This window comes from Excalfactoria chinensis, chromosome 1, assembly GCF_039878825.1.
Source record: "Excalfactoria chinensis isolate bCotChi1 chromosome 1, bCotChi1.hap2, whole genome shotgun sequence".
In the NCBI taxonomy this organism is placed as follows: domain Eukaryota; kingdom Metazoa; phylum Chordata; class Aves; order Galliformes; family Phasianidae; genus Excalfactoria; species Excalfactoria chinensis.
Genome location: NC_092825.1, coordinates 58,949,183 through 58,965,949, shown reverse-complemented (window position 1 = coordinate 58,965,949; position 16,767 = coordinate 58,949,183). Strand labels below are relative to the sequence as shown.

The 16,767-nt window shown below is 44.1% G+C and overlaps 2 protein-coding genes across 2 annotated transcripts; both read left to right on the top strand.

Moving 5' to 3' along the window:
- On the top strand, positions 1–5,836 carry LOC140251559 (aldo-keto reductase family 1 member B1-like). The gene is made up of 10 exons (XM_072335500.1): positions 1–140; positions 420–587; positions 1,629–1,745; positions 2,140–2,217; positions 2,824–2,946; positions 3,346–3,452; positions 3,615–3,696; positions 4,213–4,296; positions 4,671–4,753; positions 5,357–5,836. Exons 1-10 carry the CDS (start codon positions 75–77, stop codon positions 5,397–5,399), a joined length of 951 nt encoding a protein of 316 aa, XP_072191601.1. The 5' UTR covers positions 1–74; the 3' UTR covers positions 5,400–5,836.
- A 4,203-nt stretch (positions 5,837–10,039) lies between these two features.
- On the top strand, positions 10,040–16,147 carry LOC140251550 (aldo-keto reductase family 1 member B1-like). Its single transcript, XM_072335488.1, has 10 exons — positions 10,040–10,170; positions 10,450–10,617; positions 11,513–11,629; positions 12,179–12,256; positions 12,884–13,006; positions 13,418–13,524; positions 13,683–13,764; positions 13,981–14,064; positions 15,033–15,115; positions 15,690–16,147. The coding sequence occupies exons 1-10, from the start codon at positions 10,105–10,107 to the stop codon at positions 15,730–15,732; spliced, it is 951 nt and encodes a 316-aa protein (XP_072191589.1). The 5' UTR covers positions 10,040–10,104; the 3' UTR covers positions 15,733–16,147.
- Positions 16,148–16,767: the final 620 nt, after the last annotated feature.

The window sequence follows — 16,767 nt, the reverse complement described above, 5'->3', positions numbered from 1 at the left end:
GGCAGCACCGTCACTATTAAACAGGCTGGGCAGGAAGCAGCCACAACACAGCTGGCCTGGCAGCGTGAGGGGCCATGGCGACCTACGTGCAGCTGAACACCGGAGCCAAGATGCCCATCCTGGGGCTGGGCACATGGAAGGTAACAGCTGGAGAGAAAAGCTTTCGTACTGCAGAGCTCCCTGGCACCAAGCTCGCATGCTTCCGCTCTGCCTGGCTGTGGGACTGGGCTGCATGAGAGAGGAGCTGTGCAGAAATGCCTGGAGGCAGGATCTAAGTTTCAGAGCACTGCTCCTGCAACAAAAATAGTAGCAGGGAGGGTTACTCTCTGTAAGGTAGTTTTCCCATTCCTCTTTTGTTAGGAAACAGGCATTCAAACTGCACTGATTTGAGATTCTTAAGTAATCGTTGTTGTTTCCAGTCCCCACCAGGGCAAGTGACAGCTGCAGTGATGGCTGCAATCGATGCTGGATACCGCCACTTTGATGGTGCCTATTTGTACCAGAACGAGAAGGAGGTTGGGGATGGGATCCAGCAGAAAATCAAGGAAGGTGTTGTGAAGCGAGAGGACCTCTTCGTTGTCAGTAAGGTAAACAGCTGATGGCCTTCCATCACAAAGAAGCGGTTGGGAGATGCTTTGCCTGTGGTCACTGCAGAGAAGGTAGATTAAAGACAAGCTTTATGCTGTTGTTTGAAGGCATTCAAAACAGCCTTAGAGTCATTCCTGATTCAAGCTTACTGCTTCACTAATCTCTGTGCAGTCTCAGGAAGGATATGAATCACTGATTCTGGAAACAACACTTGACTTTCTGCACACCGAGTGTGATTTTCATGTACCCAGTAGACAGGGATAATGAGTTTGCTGAGTTGTGAGCAAAGGAGGGCAGAAACCCTCTTTTCGTCCCAGTTCACTGACAGGCTGCTCCCCATTCAGCCTGAACTCACCTAGAGAAGACAGCACTATGCTCACAGGGACCTGACTCCACAGCCAAGGGGAAGCCCTTCCTCCCTTCCTTTCTTCAGCTCATTCTCTCCCTGTGAATGGCTCCTTCTATCCAAATCCCTGAAGAATAGCCACTCTTCCTCCACCCAACTCACTGTGAGCTTCAGAACCACAGCCTGGCACTTTGCAGAGGGGAAGAAGTGCTGTGGGATGAGGAAGGACACGACCCTGCACCTCATGCCCCTGCTGGAGCTCAGACACCACCTGCACAGCATGGGCACCCTTGGTTTGAAGGGGAGCAGGAAAAGAGATGGAGGGCCAGGTAGCAACAAGAAAGTTAGAAATCAGTGACGCACGGCTGCGAGATCATACATGGTAGTGAGTTAATACAGAAGCATTACCAGTGTGCTACTGGCACACTCATGATGACAGAGCACAGCAGAGAAGGCATGTGTTGCAGCAGTAGTGCTTGTAGAGCACCTCAGTTCTTGCTCCAGCAGTGTTGCTCACACTTCTCTGCTGCACAACGAACATGAGGTCCTGGGCATCCAGTTTTCTGCCCACAGAGTCAGATACCTTTATTCCCTGTGGCCTTCCAAAGAAGGTGGAGCATTCCTGTTCCCTATGAAAGGGCACCCAGACTTTTAACCCAGGAGATCACACTATGGCTTGGCTTTTTATTTCCAGCTATGGTCCACATTTCATGAAAAGCATCTGGTGAAGGGAGCCTGCCAGAAAACTCTTGCTGATCTAAAACTGGATTACCTGGATCTCTATCTCATCCACTGGCCTTCTGGCTTCAAGGTACAGTAATGGCATTTGCTTTGGCTTGCTTTTTTGGGTGGGATCTTCAGAGCTGCCAGCAATGCTTTCATCACAACTGCTGTTCCTGTCTAGAAATATCACATCTCTCTCGCGCTGCTCATTCAGTTCTATTTCAGCCACATGCACACTGCATGCACAGTGTCTTCTGTCCTCTTGATAATGGGGGAGGTAGATCTAATTGATGGCAAAGATGCCCTGATCCTGCCTGAATTAAAATGAAGAAATGGTTCAAAATTTTATTATCTTATAAAGAGAATTAAAGTGATTGTTTTTCTTTCATTCAGCTTTAGCCTCCTATACTCATGTTGCATTTCCTTACAAAGCTAACTTCCTTGAAGGTAATGCTACAAACATCTTTATTCCATGCTCACAGGCTGGAGAGGATCTGTTTCCCACAGATGACAAAGACATGATCATACCCAGCAACACTGACCTCCTACAAACATGGGAGGTAAGTTCAACCACAGAAGCAGTCCCGTTTTCTCAGTCTTTGACAGTCCTTTCCACATTTTCATTGCAGTCAGCCATCACAGAACGGTTCTCTCATGCATACACATTTACTTGGAAGGAAATTAAGGTAATAGGAGGCACATTTCTCTGTGCTTAATCGTTACTTCCACACTGCTGTTCTCTCAGTGTCTAACACATGGGGAGAACCTAAATCTCTTTTCTGGAAGCTGCAGAACACATAGAAGATGGAAAACATTCTCAATTTGACTGTATCAACTGTCCAGTTCACCACAAGTCCTCAGGCAGTTCTTGAACAGCTCAAACACATTTTGCAGGAGTAAAGACATTCTAGGTTCTGAGCTTACCTACAGCCTGGGGCACAACCCAGTCATGCCTGTACAGCATGCAATGTGGTGTGATTTTTTCACTATGTCAAGGATTGAGACTTTGAGCCTGGGGGAGATGGTACCAGCCTTTAGATCAGGGAGCACTGTGGGTCTAAATAGTTACTTTGTGCTTCTCATGAAACAGGGAATTGTGTCACAGAAGATCATCTTCAAGATCTGTCTTCTGTACCAGATGATGACTTTGCTCCTCTTTCTGCTAGGCCATGGAAGACCTGGTGGATGCTGGTCTGGCAAAAGCCATTGGCATCTCCAACTTCAACCACGAGCAGATTGAAAGAATCTTGAACAAGCCAGGATTGAAATACAAGCCTGCAAACATCCAGGTAAGCTGATATGGAAAAGGAGAAGAATGTGAAGAAGGCGTTTATCCTTAATCCAGATCTATGTGTATTTCTGGGTACAAAAAGCACTGACATACTCACCTTTTGTCTCTCACTTTGATGAACTGCTGTATAAAAAGGCAGATGTATTTACTCATGAAACATTCTTCCTAGAAAGATAAAGAAAACACAGCAGGGATTCGTGAAACCCCTGCAGACAAACTGGATAAAACTTTACAAGATAAAGGTTTTTCAGAGCGTATGAAGGATGCATGCTATCACCAAGACATTAATCCATTTGTGCAGAAGACAGCCTCTCACTGCATTAGGTGATAATTATTGACACACAGCAATATCACAGCTGTTCTGCCACCATCGTCCTCTGCACTCTTGTGTTTCCAGATCGAATGTCATCCATACCTGACCCAGGAGAAGCTGATCAACTACTGCCAATCCAAAGGGATTGCTGTGACAGCATATAGTCCCTTTGGCTCTCCTGACAGGCCACGGTAAGATTGTCTGAAATTTTGCAAAGGAGCCGGCATGAATCCTGTATGAACTTTTGCTGCTACAACTCCATTAATCATTCATCACAATACACAGATATCTGTTTTCTACGCTGGCTGTTCCTGTGGAGGTTTCCTGACACTGACATTCTTTTATTTGTACAGGACTCAGCTAGAGCATCCTTTACCTCTGGATGACCCCAGGATTAAAGAGATTGCAGCCAAGCACAACAAAAGTGCAGCACAGGTAGGTGGGTGCTGGATGGTGGGTACTGCTTCCCATAATGCTGTCATTAAAAATAATTATGCCTGAGGAGGTGATAAAACATAAATCCGTTCTCTACAACTTGTGGCACTCCTCTGATTATCCCTAGTGATGCAGCTTGTTCCTTGTATGGCTCGCAATACATGCAACTCTTATTTCTTTGGCCATAAACAAAGAAAAGATTCTTGACGCATCTTCAAGCATCACTTCCCCTCTCAAGTTCTGCTAAATAGAGTGATAGCCTTGTAGAAATTACTGAAAGTCCAGATAAGAAAGAAAATAACCGACTATCTCAAAACTGGATTGGACAGGAAGCCTCCCATGTGGAGACCCACCACTCCCCTTTTTGCTCATCAGGGAGCAGGTCATATCACAGGAATGACTTAAAACACTGCTGAATAAAGGTGGCTGCACATATGGCAAACCACTGTTGATCACACTCAGTTTCTGTGGTAACACCACCTGCCTACTCTCTGATTTGGTGGTCTCTTCCTGCAGGTTCTTCTTCGCTTCCAGATCCAGAGAAATGTGATTGTGATCCCCAAGTCTGTCACACCACAGCGCATCGTGGAGAACTTCAAGGTTAGTAATTACGAACAACCTGGCATCACTTCTCCCCACAGAGCAAACAGGGAGCCTTTCTCAGTCTTTCCAAGTCCTACCCATATAGGACCACAGGGCTTTTTCTATCTGTCTGTTTACCTCTACTAAAGGATGATTCTGAGCATTTTTGGAGGCTAAGAACAGTAACACAGCAGAAAAACCTGCCATAGAATAACCAGTGCTCATAAAGAAGTTCTTGTGTTCATAAAAAGTGCACTCCTCTATCTCTTAAGTCAGTGGTCCATGACATAAAATAGATCCACCACAATTAATCCACCTTCTCAGCCTGTCTATCTTCTTCACACTGTTCCATTTCTTTCAAAGAGGTGATTTCCAGCTTTTTCTCTTGTCAGGTCTTTGACTTTGAATTGACTAAAGAAGAGATGGCAACTCTTCTCAGCTTTAACAGGAACTGGAGGATGGGTTTACTGAGCCAGTAAGTGACACTGATTCTTTACTTTCAAGTCTCACCTTTAGAATTGCCTCTACAGCATCGTTTTTGTCAGAGCTACTAGGCAGCATGAAATTCAAGTTATTGAGATAAGTGACTAATTCAGATAACAGAAAAATACTTTTGCAACAGACAGGTAAATATGCTCACTTTGAAATCAAAGGAAAGAAACAGCTGACCACATAATAATTTTCAACTCAGTTTCCAGGGAACTCTCTAACCTCAACTACAAAGGATGTGTTCTCACAGATCATTTTGTCTTTCTCTGCCTTACAAAATTAGGATGCATATCTTCACACATTCTTCTGGCAATTACATAGTTCAGATCATGGAGTTACAGAATCATAAAATCATAAAATCACAAAATCACAGACTCATAGAATCATAGAACAGCTCAGGTTGGAAGGGACCTTAAAGATCACCTTGTTCCAAGTTCCTCGTCATTGGCTGGGATGCCAACCACTACATCAGGTTGCCCAAGGCCCCTTAAAATCTCCCTTCAGTTGCTCCTCTGTGCATCAAACACATCTCTGTGTAACGCATGATTTTGCCATTATAAAAGAACTTTCTCTTCTTGATTTCTTTCAGGGCCAGAACACACAAGGAGTACCCTTTCCACGCAGAATACTGATACTCTTTGTAACCTTACCTTCAATAGACCCCTTGTGTTTCATGTGCCTCTCCTCTGGCTTTGAGCTCTGTATCCAGCTTTGTTACTGCATCTGCCCTATTGCTGCCAGTGAAGTCAAAGGACATTTATTCCATTGATTTGTCTGAGTTCATTCCTTGGAAGATGGAAAGAGGATTGCAAAACAGAACAAAATGTGGGATGCAATAATTTTCTGCTTATCAGAAGAGAGGAGTATTATTGAAGTATCTGGGCAGAACTGCTAAGCAGAAAACGAGGACAGCTTGAACCACTATTAAGCAAGTGCCTTCAGTCTTGCCCCAGCGCAAAGTAACTTTAAAGGGTGAAAGCATTACTGGCTGAAATGATGGTGCAGGGGTTGGGGTGGCAGGGAGCTTTCTTTCTGAAATTGAATAAACTACCTGTGAATGTTAAACCTCTCTTCTTGGCTGGTGGTTCGTGCCTTTGGAACAAACCAGTGCTTGCTCCTGTAGTTCAGCTCACACTTCTCTCTGTGTGAGGAAGATGAGGTTTCGAGCACCTTGGGACAATACAATCTGCTCTTTGCATGTCCCAGAGGACGGGGTGGTCGTGGGCTTTCTTGGCCATCCTTATAAATGAAAATGGGGAACAGTTGATTGCAAAGTGCACAGTTTTTGAAAAACCGCTGCTGGAAGGAACCTGCTGGATGCCAGTCTGGAACTACATTACCTGGATCTCTGCCTCATGCACTGACCCCTGGGGCTTGAGGAATACGAATAGTAACGCACTTGGCTTTATCATGACCTCTGCTTCTGAAGATTTACATGGCTTTACTGCCCAATAACTGCTGCCACTGACAATGTTAATCTCTTTCTACTTTGATGTGTACAAGCATTGTTCTTGCCTGTGCATGGATCTGTGTGGTTTCTTTCCCCGCAGGTGTTTGGGTGAGTCATCACTTTGAGGGGCCCAGCACAAATACCTGCCATGATTGGGATATGCTGGCTAGAAATACCGGATGGGTGGTGTTACTTTCTTTGTATAACACAGTGTGAATTTCTCTGTTTAACCAAAGAGATTTGGATATGGGTGCAATGTCAGGCACAGGACAAAAATGACCAATACTCAACTTTCCACAAGAGAATCAACTTGGGCAAGCTCACCAGTTCTTTCCTGAAGGGAAACAAAGAACATCAGGAAGAGTGCATTCAGGCCCTGCCTAGCATCATGGATAATGACTTTGCTCCACTCTGGCCACAGAAGAGCTGGTTGATGCTGTTCTGGTCAAGGCCATTGGAATCTCCAGCATTAACTGTGAGAAGACTGAAAGAATCCAAAACAAGAAAAGGACTAAAATATAAACATGCAAACAACCAATAAAGCTAATAATTGTCAAGCCAGGTGTGTAGTTCTCAAGGGTTATGAAGATTTGATTAAAGTTGCTCGAGGATGTGGAAAGAGGGAGTACAAAGTGAACACTCCATGCTCTCCAAGTGCCACTCTGCTGAGAATCTGGGCACAAATGTCATCTGAAATCCAGGAAGAAAACTCTGTAACTCCAATGTGGTGTTAGAAAGTGGCATTCCTTAATTCCTTACGATACGTACCAGGCAACTTAATCATCAAGCTTGCTTTCTCAGAGCTCAGTTACTGCATGTAACAGTTCAGACACACACCTGCAGTACACTGGCATGCATATTCATTCTTTTTCAGATAAAAATAATCTATTACGACTCCTGTGTTTCTTGTGAGGCAAAATCGGTGAGGCAAAAGATACTCTATTAAATCCCCAGAGCAAAATTAATGAGGAAAACAAGACTGCTCACCCACTAAAGTAGAAATGGAAAATTTTGGAACTCTCACTCATGGATTCCTTTTGCTAAACTAACACACTGGTTCTTAAACTAATGTGCTACTCCTTATGGCTAAACAAACCAATGCATACCACAGACAGACTGGGAAACTTCACCTTGATAAACCCTTGTATGCAAGTAGAGGAACACACTGTGAAACACTCTTTCCCAGCTTAAACAGAATACGGACAATCTGTGACATGGTCTTTCAAGTGACGACTTATTTCCTTCCAGCTCCTAACTTGTCTGTATTCTTTATTCTGATCTCAAATGTACTCAAAGAGCAGTATAAATGAGACATGTTAGGAAAGCTGGAGCCATTTGCAGACACTAAGCATCTCCTAATTAATATCTTAGTAGAGCAGCATATTTTCACCATACTGACTGAACAGTGAGCCTAAATATCCTCTCTGAAGTCATTACCACCTACAGTAGTGCCTCCAGGGCTTTCTTGGCTCCTGTCTCACAGGTTTATTGACTCCCTCCTCCTCTTTCATGTCCCTTCAGTTACCCTCTTGATGGCAAGTTATGACTCCTTTTGTCACTAAAACACCTCATTTGGTGTTGCTCAGAAAATGACAGCACAAAAAAATGACAGCACAAATTTGCTTGCCGTCTGATCATCGAATCACAGAATGGCTTACTTTGGAAGGGACCTCAAGAATCATCAGGTTCCAATCCCACAACCACAGACAGGACTGCCAGCTGCTAGATCAAGAATGCACAGGGCCCCATCCAACTTGGCTTTGAACACCTCCAGAGATGGGGCATCCACAACCTCTCTGGGCAGTCTGTTCCAGAGCCTCATCACTCTCTCAGTGAAGAACTTCCCCCTGACATCTAATCTAAATCTCCCTTCCTTTCGTTTAAAACCATTCCCCCTTGTCCTGCCACTATCTACCCGTGTAAAAAGTTGATTTCCTTCATGTTAATAAGCTTCCTTTAAATTCTGGAAGGCCACAATGAGGCCTCCTCGTAGTCTTCTCTTTTCCAGGCTGAACAAGCCCAGTTCCTTCAACCTATCTACGTAGGAGAGGTGCTGATGCAGTGATAGTTCATCAAATGTAAATTACTGGAGGTAACTGCATCACCTTCTATTAATTTTTTAAGTCCCTCTTTTGTACCATCGCTGGAACACCATTGGGAGCTACATCAACTCTGTTGACAAATGTGAAAGAAAATTGCTTTCATCTATTTTTTCACTCTCTCATGCAAATCAATCTGTGCCTTTCAATGGCACCAAAGAAGCAATTTCTTCAGTGACATTATATTTCTTACCGACACCGCTAATGAAAATGCCAAATTGAGCCACGTCTGAAGCATTACCACTTTCATCTGTCGTCAAAGTGTAAAATTTGAAATTAGCAGCTTTACTCTACAATTTTTTTATAGGTTCTCCTATTTCTTCAGTTCACCTGCCCACAGGCAGGTGAGACAAACTGATCTTAGAAAAATCCCTTGTTTGATCAGGACACATTGTATCAGTCTTGTTTTCCATGCATTGCAGAGTAGACTCGCCATCAGTTTTGGTAGCGTGTTCCTGCACAGGTGTTTTGAAATTGTCCTCTTTGACAACTGACATGATTTCCTTGCAGAAGAACCATAGTGCCATATTATTTGTCAGCACTGCACGGTGCCCTCCCTGTGTCCCGGGGCAGGGCTGGGCTGCTCCGTGGGGCAAAGCTGCCACCAGGATGATGCAGCAGCAGGGCACGGGCTGCAGGTTGGACATGCCTGATGAAGCCTGTACCAATAAACTGGAAGAATTACAAGTGAGAAGAACAATTCACAGGAAGAAATTTGGTCCTCTTATGATTATGAAAACACCAAGGATACACTTTGACTTCTGAACTTAACCACACGTGCTCTGCAGTGATGTTTATCATGTGCCTCAGCTCCTGTTATCATAGAATCATTGAATCACAAGGTTGGAAAGGGCCTACAAGATCATATGGTACAACCATCCTCCCATTACCACTGCTACCACGAGCTACTAAACCATGTCCCGTAGCTCCTTGTACCACATGCCTCTTGAACACTGCCAGGAACGGCAACTCCACCACCTCCCAGGACAGGCCATTCCAGTGCCTGACCACTCTGTGAGAAAATGTTTTTCCTTATGTTATGTTTCCTAATGTTTTTCCTTATGTTCTGTGAAGTGCAGATAACATTACCTGCGGACAGAGGGAACAACTTCATTAAGTTGCCCCAGGTGTTTCACCAACCGTCTGCACCATCAGATGCACTTAGGGGCACCAGGCTCTGCCAGGTCGGAACAAAAACAGTGGGACTGAGGCATAGGCCCTGCCTTTACCTGAGTCTCCCAGCTAAGAGCGCAGCAGCACAGCATGGCTCTATGAGACGTTCCATGCCACACCTTGGGGCTCCAGTTGAATGTTTTTTTGTTGGGCAACCTCTGGCTTTAATAATGCCAACTCATGGGACAAAGTGCCACTATCTCAAAGAGGCAGTAACCAACTGAGACACATTTAGAAGTGTTATAAATCACAATAAAAATGCATGCAAAAAACTGTGCCTAGGGGTAAGGCCCTGCACAAGCACAAACCAGACCAAAGCACAGCAACACACAGCTCTCCTTCTGATAAAGAAATTGACTGGGAGTAAAGGCTTATCGGGTGTGCACAGCCAAGCCTTCTGTTGGTGATCACTTCTCCAGCTCCTGAATGACTTCAGCTTACACATTAACTTGTGTGAGCTGAAAAAAATGTGCAGCATTGTTGCTGGACACGTGTGAGCTCAGAGAGCAAGCGCAGCTCCTCCATCCTCCCCCCGCCCAGGGGCAGCACCGTCACTATTAAACAGGCTGGGCAGGAAGCAGCCACAACACAGCTGGCCTGGCAGCGCGAGGGGCCATGGCGACCTACGTGCAGCTGAACACCGGAGCCAAGATGCCCATCCTGGGGCTGGGCACATGGAAGGTAACAGCTGGAGAGAAAAGCTTTCGTACTGCAGAGCTCCCTGGCACCAAGCTCGCATGCTTCCGCTCTGCCTGGCTGTGGGACTGGGCTGCGTGAGAGAGGAGCTGTGCAGAAATGCCTGGAGGCAGGATCTGAGTTTCAGAGCACTGCTCCTGCAACAAAAATAGTAGCAGGGAGGGTTACTCTCTGTAAAGTAGTTTTCACATTCCTCTTTTGTTAGGAAACAGGCATTCAAACTGCACTGCTATGAACTTATTAAGTAATCGTTGTTGATTTCAGTCCGCACCAGGGCAAGTGACAGCTGCAGTGATGGCTGCAATCGATGCTGGATACCGTCACTTTGACTGTGCCTATGTGTACCAGAACGAGAAGGAGGTTGGGGATGGGATCCAGCAGAAAATCAAGGAAGGTGTTGTGAAGCGAGAGGACCTCTTCATTGTCAGTAAGGTAAACAGCTGATGGCCTTCCATCACAAAGAAGCGGTTGGGAAATGCTTTGCTTATGGTCACTGCAGAGAAGGTAGCTTAGAGTCAAGTTTCACGCTGCAGGATGAAGCTGCTCCTATCATCCTATCATCAGTCACTCCTGATGCAAGCTTACTGCTTCACCCCAGTCCCTATGGGGTCTCAGGAAGAATATGATCACTGATACTGCTTGACATTCCTCATACCAATTGTGATTTTCTTGCACCCGGTAGACAGGGACAACAGTTTTGCTGAGTTGTGAGCAAAGGAGGGCAGAAACCCTCTTTTCTTCCCAGTTCACTGACAGGCTGCTCCCCATTCAGCCTGAACTCACCTAGAGAAGACAACACTGTGCTCACAGGGATCTGACTCCACAGCCAAGGGGAAGCCCTTCCTCCCTTCCTTTCTTCAGTTCATTCTCTCCCTGTGAATGGCTCCTTCTATACATATCCCTGAAGAACAGCCACTCCTCCTCCACCCAACTCACTGTGAGCTTCAGCATCACAGCCTGGCACTTTGCAGAAGGGAAGAAGTGCTGTGGGATGAGGAAGGACATGGCCCTGCACCTCATGCCCCAGCTCATGCTGGAGCTCAGACACCACCTGCACAGCATGGGCACCCTTGGTTTGAAGGAGAGCAGGAAAAGAGATGGAGGGCCAGGTAGCACTGGAAAGGTTAGAAATCAGTGACAGGTAGCTCTGAGATCACATGAGGTAGTGGGTTGATACAGAGGCACAATCAGTGTGCTACTGGTACCCTGACGAACAGAAGAGGAAATGAGCACTGTGATGGCAGGTGACTGTGGAGCAACTCAGTTCTTCTTTCAGTACTGTGGCTCACAATTCTCTGATGACCGTGTCTTGGCCTTTTCTCTCCAGCTGTTTTCCACGTTTCATGAAAAACATCTGGTGAAGGGCGCCTGCCAGAAAACTCTTGCCGACCTGAAACTGGATTACCTGGATCTTTATCTCATCCACTGGCCTTCTGGCTTCAAGGTACAGTAATGGCATTTCCACTGACTTACTTTCTTGGGTGGGATCTTCAGAACTGCCAGCTATGGTTTCAGCATCTCTGCTGTTCCTGTCCTGAAATACTACATCTCTCTGGAGTTGCTCATTCAGTTCTATTTTGCCCATGTGAGCCAGGCTCTGGATTTGTCACTATGAGAACACTGCTTTGGGGCCTTTATATCCCCAACACGGAGGAAGAACTTGAACAAAGCTCAAGCCTCCCAGCTGCAAGCATCTTACACAGCTCTCCCTCACACAACTACAAAGAATTTGAAATGTACCCTCTGCAGGAAGGGTAAATGAGGGATCCAGCAGAATTTCCTGACATAACTGAGACAGCTGAGAGCAAGAATGCCATGACATTGCTGAGATTAAAAAGAAGTGGTTGAAGACTGTACCTTTTATGATGGGAATTAACATGCGGGGTTTTTTCATGTACTATTAGCTTTTACTTCCTATACTCCTGTTAGATTTTCTTATGAAGCCAGCTTCCTTAAAGGGAATGTTACAGACATCTTTTATCTACTCTGACAGGCAGGCGATGTCCTGTTTCCCACAGATGACAATGGCATGATTATACCTAGCAACACTGACCTCCTAGAAACATGGGAGGTAAGTTCAACCACAGAAGCAGCCCAGTTTTCTCTGTCTTTTACAGTCCTTTCCACATTTTCATTGCATTCAACAATCAAAGAACTATTCTCTCATGTACATACATTTACTTGGAAAGAATTAAAGGTAATATAAGGTAGATGTCTGCATGCTTAGTCATTACTTCCACACTATTGTGCTCTGAGGGTTTAATAACCCACAGAGAGTACCAAAATTTCTTCTAGGGAAGCTGCAGACCACACAAGATTTGAAAGAAGATCTCAGCTTGACCATAACAACTGTCCAGTTCACCACAAGTCCTCAGGCTGTTCTTGAAATGCTCAAACACATTTTGCAGGAATAAAGACATTCTAGCTTACCTATAGCCTGGGGCACAACCTTTCTACGTTTGTACAAGATATTATGAAGTATCATTGTCCTTTTCTTCATTCAATGTGGTGTGATTTTTCACAATATCAAGTGAGACTCTGAGCCTGGGGGAGATGGCTCCCGCATTTCAATCAGGGAGCAATGTGAGTCTTAACAGTTAATCTGTGCATCTTAAGAAAACTGGAATCATGCCACAGAAGAGCATCCTCAGGACTCGTCTTATATACCAGATGATGACTTTGCTCCTCCTTCTGCTAGGCCATGGAAGAGCTGGTAGATGCTGGCCTGGCAAAAGCCATTGGAATCTCCAACTTCAACCACGAACAGATTGAAAGAATCTTGAACAAGCCAGGACTGAAATACAAGCCTGCAAACAACCAGGTAAGCTGGTGAGTGACCACACATACACTTCAGGTCTTCATTGACTATGAAGACCTGATCCATTGAATGGGGATATGGAAAAGGAGAACAGTGTGAAGAAGGCATTTATGCTTAATCCAGATGTATGAGCATTTCTGGGTACTCAATTTTTGTCTCTCACTTTGATGAACCACAGTTTGCAAATGCAGACGTAGTTCTTACAGAAACATTCTTTCTGAAAAGATAAAGAAAAAGGAGCTGAGTTTGATGAAAACCCTGTTGACAAACTGGGTGAAAACTTTACATGATTATAGGTTTTTATGAGAAAATGGAGGATGTATGTCTTCTGCATGCACTAGGTGATATGCATTTGCACACAGCAACTCTTCAAAGGTTCTGTCACCATCATCCTCTGCACTCTTGTGTTTCCAGATCGAATGTCATCCATACCTGACCCAGGAGAAGCTGATCAACTACTGCCATTCCAAAGGGATTGCTGTGACAGCATATAGTCCCTTTGGCTCTCCTGACAGACCATGGTAAGATCACTGGCATTTTGCAAGGGAGCTGGCATAAATTTTGCTTGAACTATTGCTTCTACAACTCAATTAATGATTCATCAAGATGCAGATAGCTTTTGCTAGGACAGCTGTGCCTGTGGAGGTTTCTTGCCATTGATATTCTGCTCTTTGCGTAGGGCTAAGCCAGAGGATCCTTCTCTTCTGGATGACCCCAAGATTAAAGAGATTGCAGCCAAGCACAACAAAACAGTAGCACAGGTAGGTGGGTGCTGGATGGTGGGTACTACTTCTGTAACACATTCATTACAAAAAATAATACCTCAGGAGGAGATAAAACCTAAATCCACCCGAATGACTTGAAAGGCAGCTCTACAAAAGTAGCTGTAGCTCAGGCAAACTGCTGTTAAACATGCTCAGTTCCTACGGCAACATCTCCACCTGCCTTCTCTCTGATCCAGTGGTCTCTTCCTGCAGGTTCTCCTTCGCTTCCACATCCAGAGAAATGTGATTGTGATCCCCAAGTCTGTCACACCACAACGCATTGTGGAGAACTTCAAGGTTAGCAAACACGAGTGGCCTGGCATCAGTTCTCCCCACAAAACAAGCAGGGAGCCTTTCTCAGCCAAGTCCTACTCAGATAGGACCACAGGACTTTTTCTCTCTGTTTATCTCTACTGAGGGCTAAGCAAAGGATACGATTAGTGAGGACTTTTATTGCATTACTTATTCTGTGGCTTCAAGGATTAATCAGAGCTTGATTGGAGACCAAATGTTGTAACAAGGAAGAAAAATCTGATGTATGAGAGCTACTCATAATGCACTGTCTCTCATCTCATTATGTTGGCCCACACCATCAGAGGTGGATGATGGTAGTATGGCAGTAGGGGCTGAACCTTCCCAATAGGATTCTATTACGTACTGTTGTTACATTACAAACAGCAGCAGAGGAGCAGTCTAACATACTGATACCTGAAATGGAAGTGCACACAAAGCAAAACGCATGAAAATCAATTCCTGCATGCAGGGAAAAAAATTGCAGCCATTAACATTCATCTACAATTGCTGAATGTTTATGGAGATCAAAGTCTAGATCAAAGTCACAACGAGATGGTGAGTTTCAGCACTAGCAAAACAACACTGCACCTCCTCTGCTGGAACAGATTTATATAAGCACAGCATGCAGGCTCTTGTTCATCACTAGTGAAAATGCACTGCTAATGATAGTTACTACATTGAAAAATAGCTGCGAAATCTCCTCTATCAATTAGTGTTATTGTGCTCTTTGTATCTGTTGTACTTTCCAGGAAAGTAAGTAGGAGGCATTTCTTCCGGAGCAACCTATGTAGAACAAGCAATGCTTATAAAATAGTTCTTGTGTTCATAATAAGTGCAGTCCTCTTATCTCTTAAGTCAGCAGTCCATGATGGAAAATGAATCTTTCACTCTGAATCCACTTTCTCAGCCTATCTCCTTCTCGCTGTTCCATTTCTTTCAAAGAGGTGATTTCCAGCTTTTTCTCTTATCAGGTCTTTGACTTTGAATTGACTACAGAAGAGATGGCAACTCTTCTCAGCTTTAACAGGAACTGGAGGATCTGTCAAGTGCTCCAGTAAGTGACATCAACTTGTTACTTTCAAGTCTTACCTTCTGAATTACCTCTACAGTGAAGTTTCTGTCAGAGCTACTAGGCGGCATGAAATTCAATTTATTGTGAAAATTTACTAATTCAAATAATAAAAGGTATGTCCCAGAAATATTTTTTCATCAGACAGGTAAATATGTTCATTTTGAAAGTAAAGGAAAAAACGAAAAACATTTCAGTTTCCAGGAAATTCTCTGACATTAACTACAGAAGATGGATTCTGAGAAATTACTCTGCCTTTCTCCACATTAGAGAAATGAGAATGCATATCTTCACAAGTTCTTCTGGCAATTATACAATTTAGATCACAGAGTTATAGAATCATAGAATCATAAACTCATAGAACGGCTTGGGTTGGAAGGGACCTTAAAGATCACCTTGTTCCAAGTTCCTCATCATTGGCTGGGAAGCCAACCACTACATCAGGTTGCCCAAGGCCCCTTAAAATCCCCCCATGGCAGATCCTCCACGCACCAAACACATCTCTATGTAACACATGACTTTGCCATTAAAAGAACTTTCTCTTTTTTATTTCTTTCAGGGCCAGAGCACACAAGGAGTACCCTTTCCATGCAGAATACTGATGCTGTTTGTAACCTGGCCTTCTCTGAACCTCTGGTGTTTCATGTGCCACTCCTCTAGCTTTGAGCTGTGTATCCAGCTTCATTACTGCATCTGCACTATTGCTGTCAAAGTCAAAGGACATTTATTCCATAGATTTTGTCAGAGTTCAGTCTTTGGAAGATGGAAGGAGTATTGTCCAATGGAATAAAACGTGGGGTCTAATAATTTTCTGCTTATCAGAAGAGAGGAGGATTTCTGAAGTTTCTGGGCAGAACTGCTCTGCAGAAAATGAGGACATCTTGAATGCATGAATCACTATTCCGCAGGTGCCTTCAGTCCTGCATCAGCACAAACCAAGGCTGAGGTACCACACAAATAAACAGACATCCACCATTGCATAAGAAATCTCCCTTATTTTAAATAAAATTAACTTTGAAATAGGCTGGTTTTGCAATTGGGGTCAATATATCTTAATTTAAGGACCACTATATTAGTTTCGCAAAAAGGAATTTATTTGTGCTCGTTCTAAGATTTTCTAGTTTAGCTTTGCTTGGTACATGAATTAGTCTTGTTTTTGAATGATCCTTGCTTCATTGAAGCACCTTTAGACTTCCTTTATCTTTGTATACACCAGGTGCAAGGACATTTTCTGGCATTTCATGTAAATTGGCTTGACTTATAGTGTGTTGCAACAGAAAGTTGCTCACTATGGCATAAGAAGCAATGGAACTTTGTCATACTGGGGGAAAACAGCTAAAATGTCAGCCAGAGATCACTGTAAGGAAAATGACAGTGAGATAAAGAGAATAAAGTAGATGGTCATAGAGCTGCAAACAAATCAAGTGAGCCACTAATAGTGACCCCAGTGCATAGTTTTCAGGGAGAATTATTAAGATTATAAAATCAGATTCAAGTTGCTTGAGTGTGTGGAAAGAGGGAGAATGAAGTGGACACTACATGTACCCAAATGCCACTCTGTGAAGAATTTTAGGTACAAGCCAGGCTGGAAAACTTCATGCTCTGACCTTGCTAAATGTGTCTGCAAAAATAGGAAT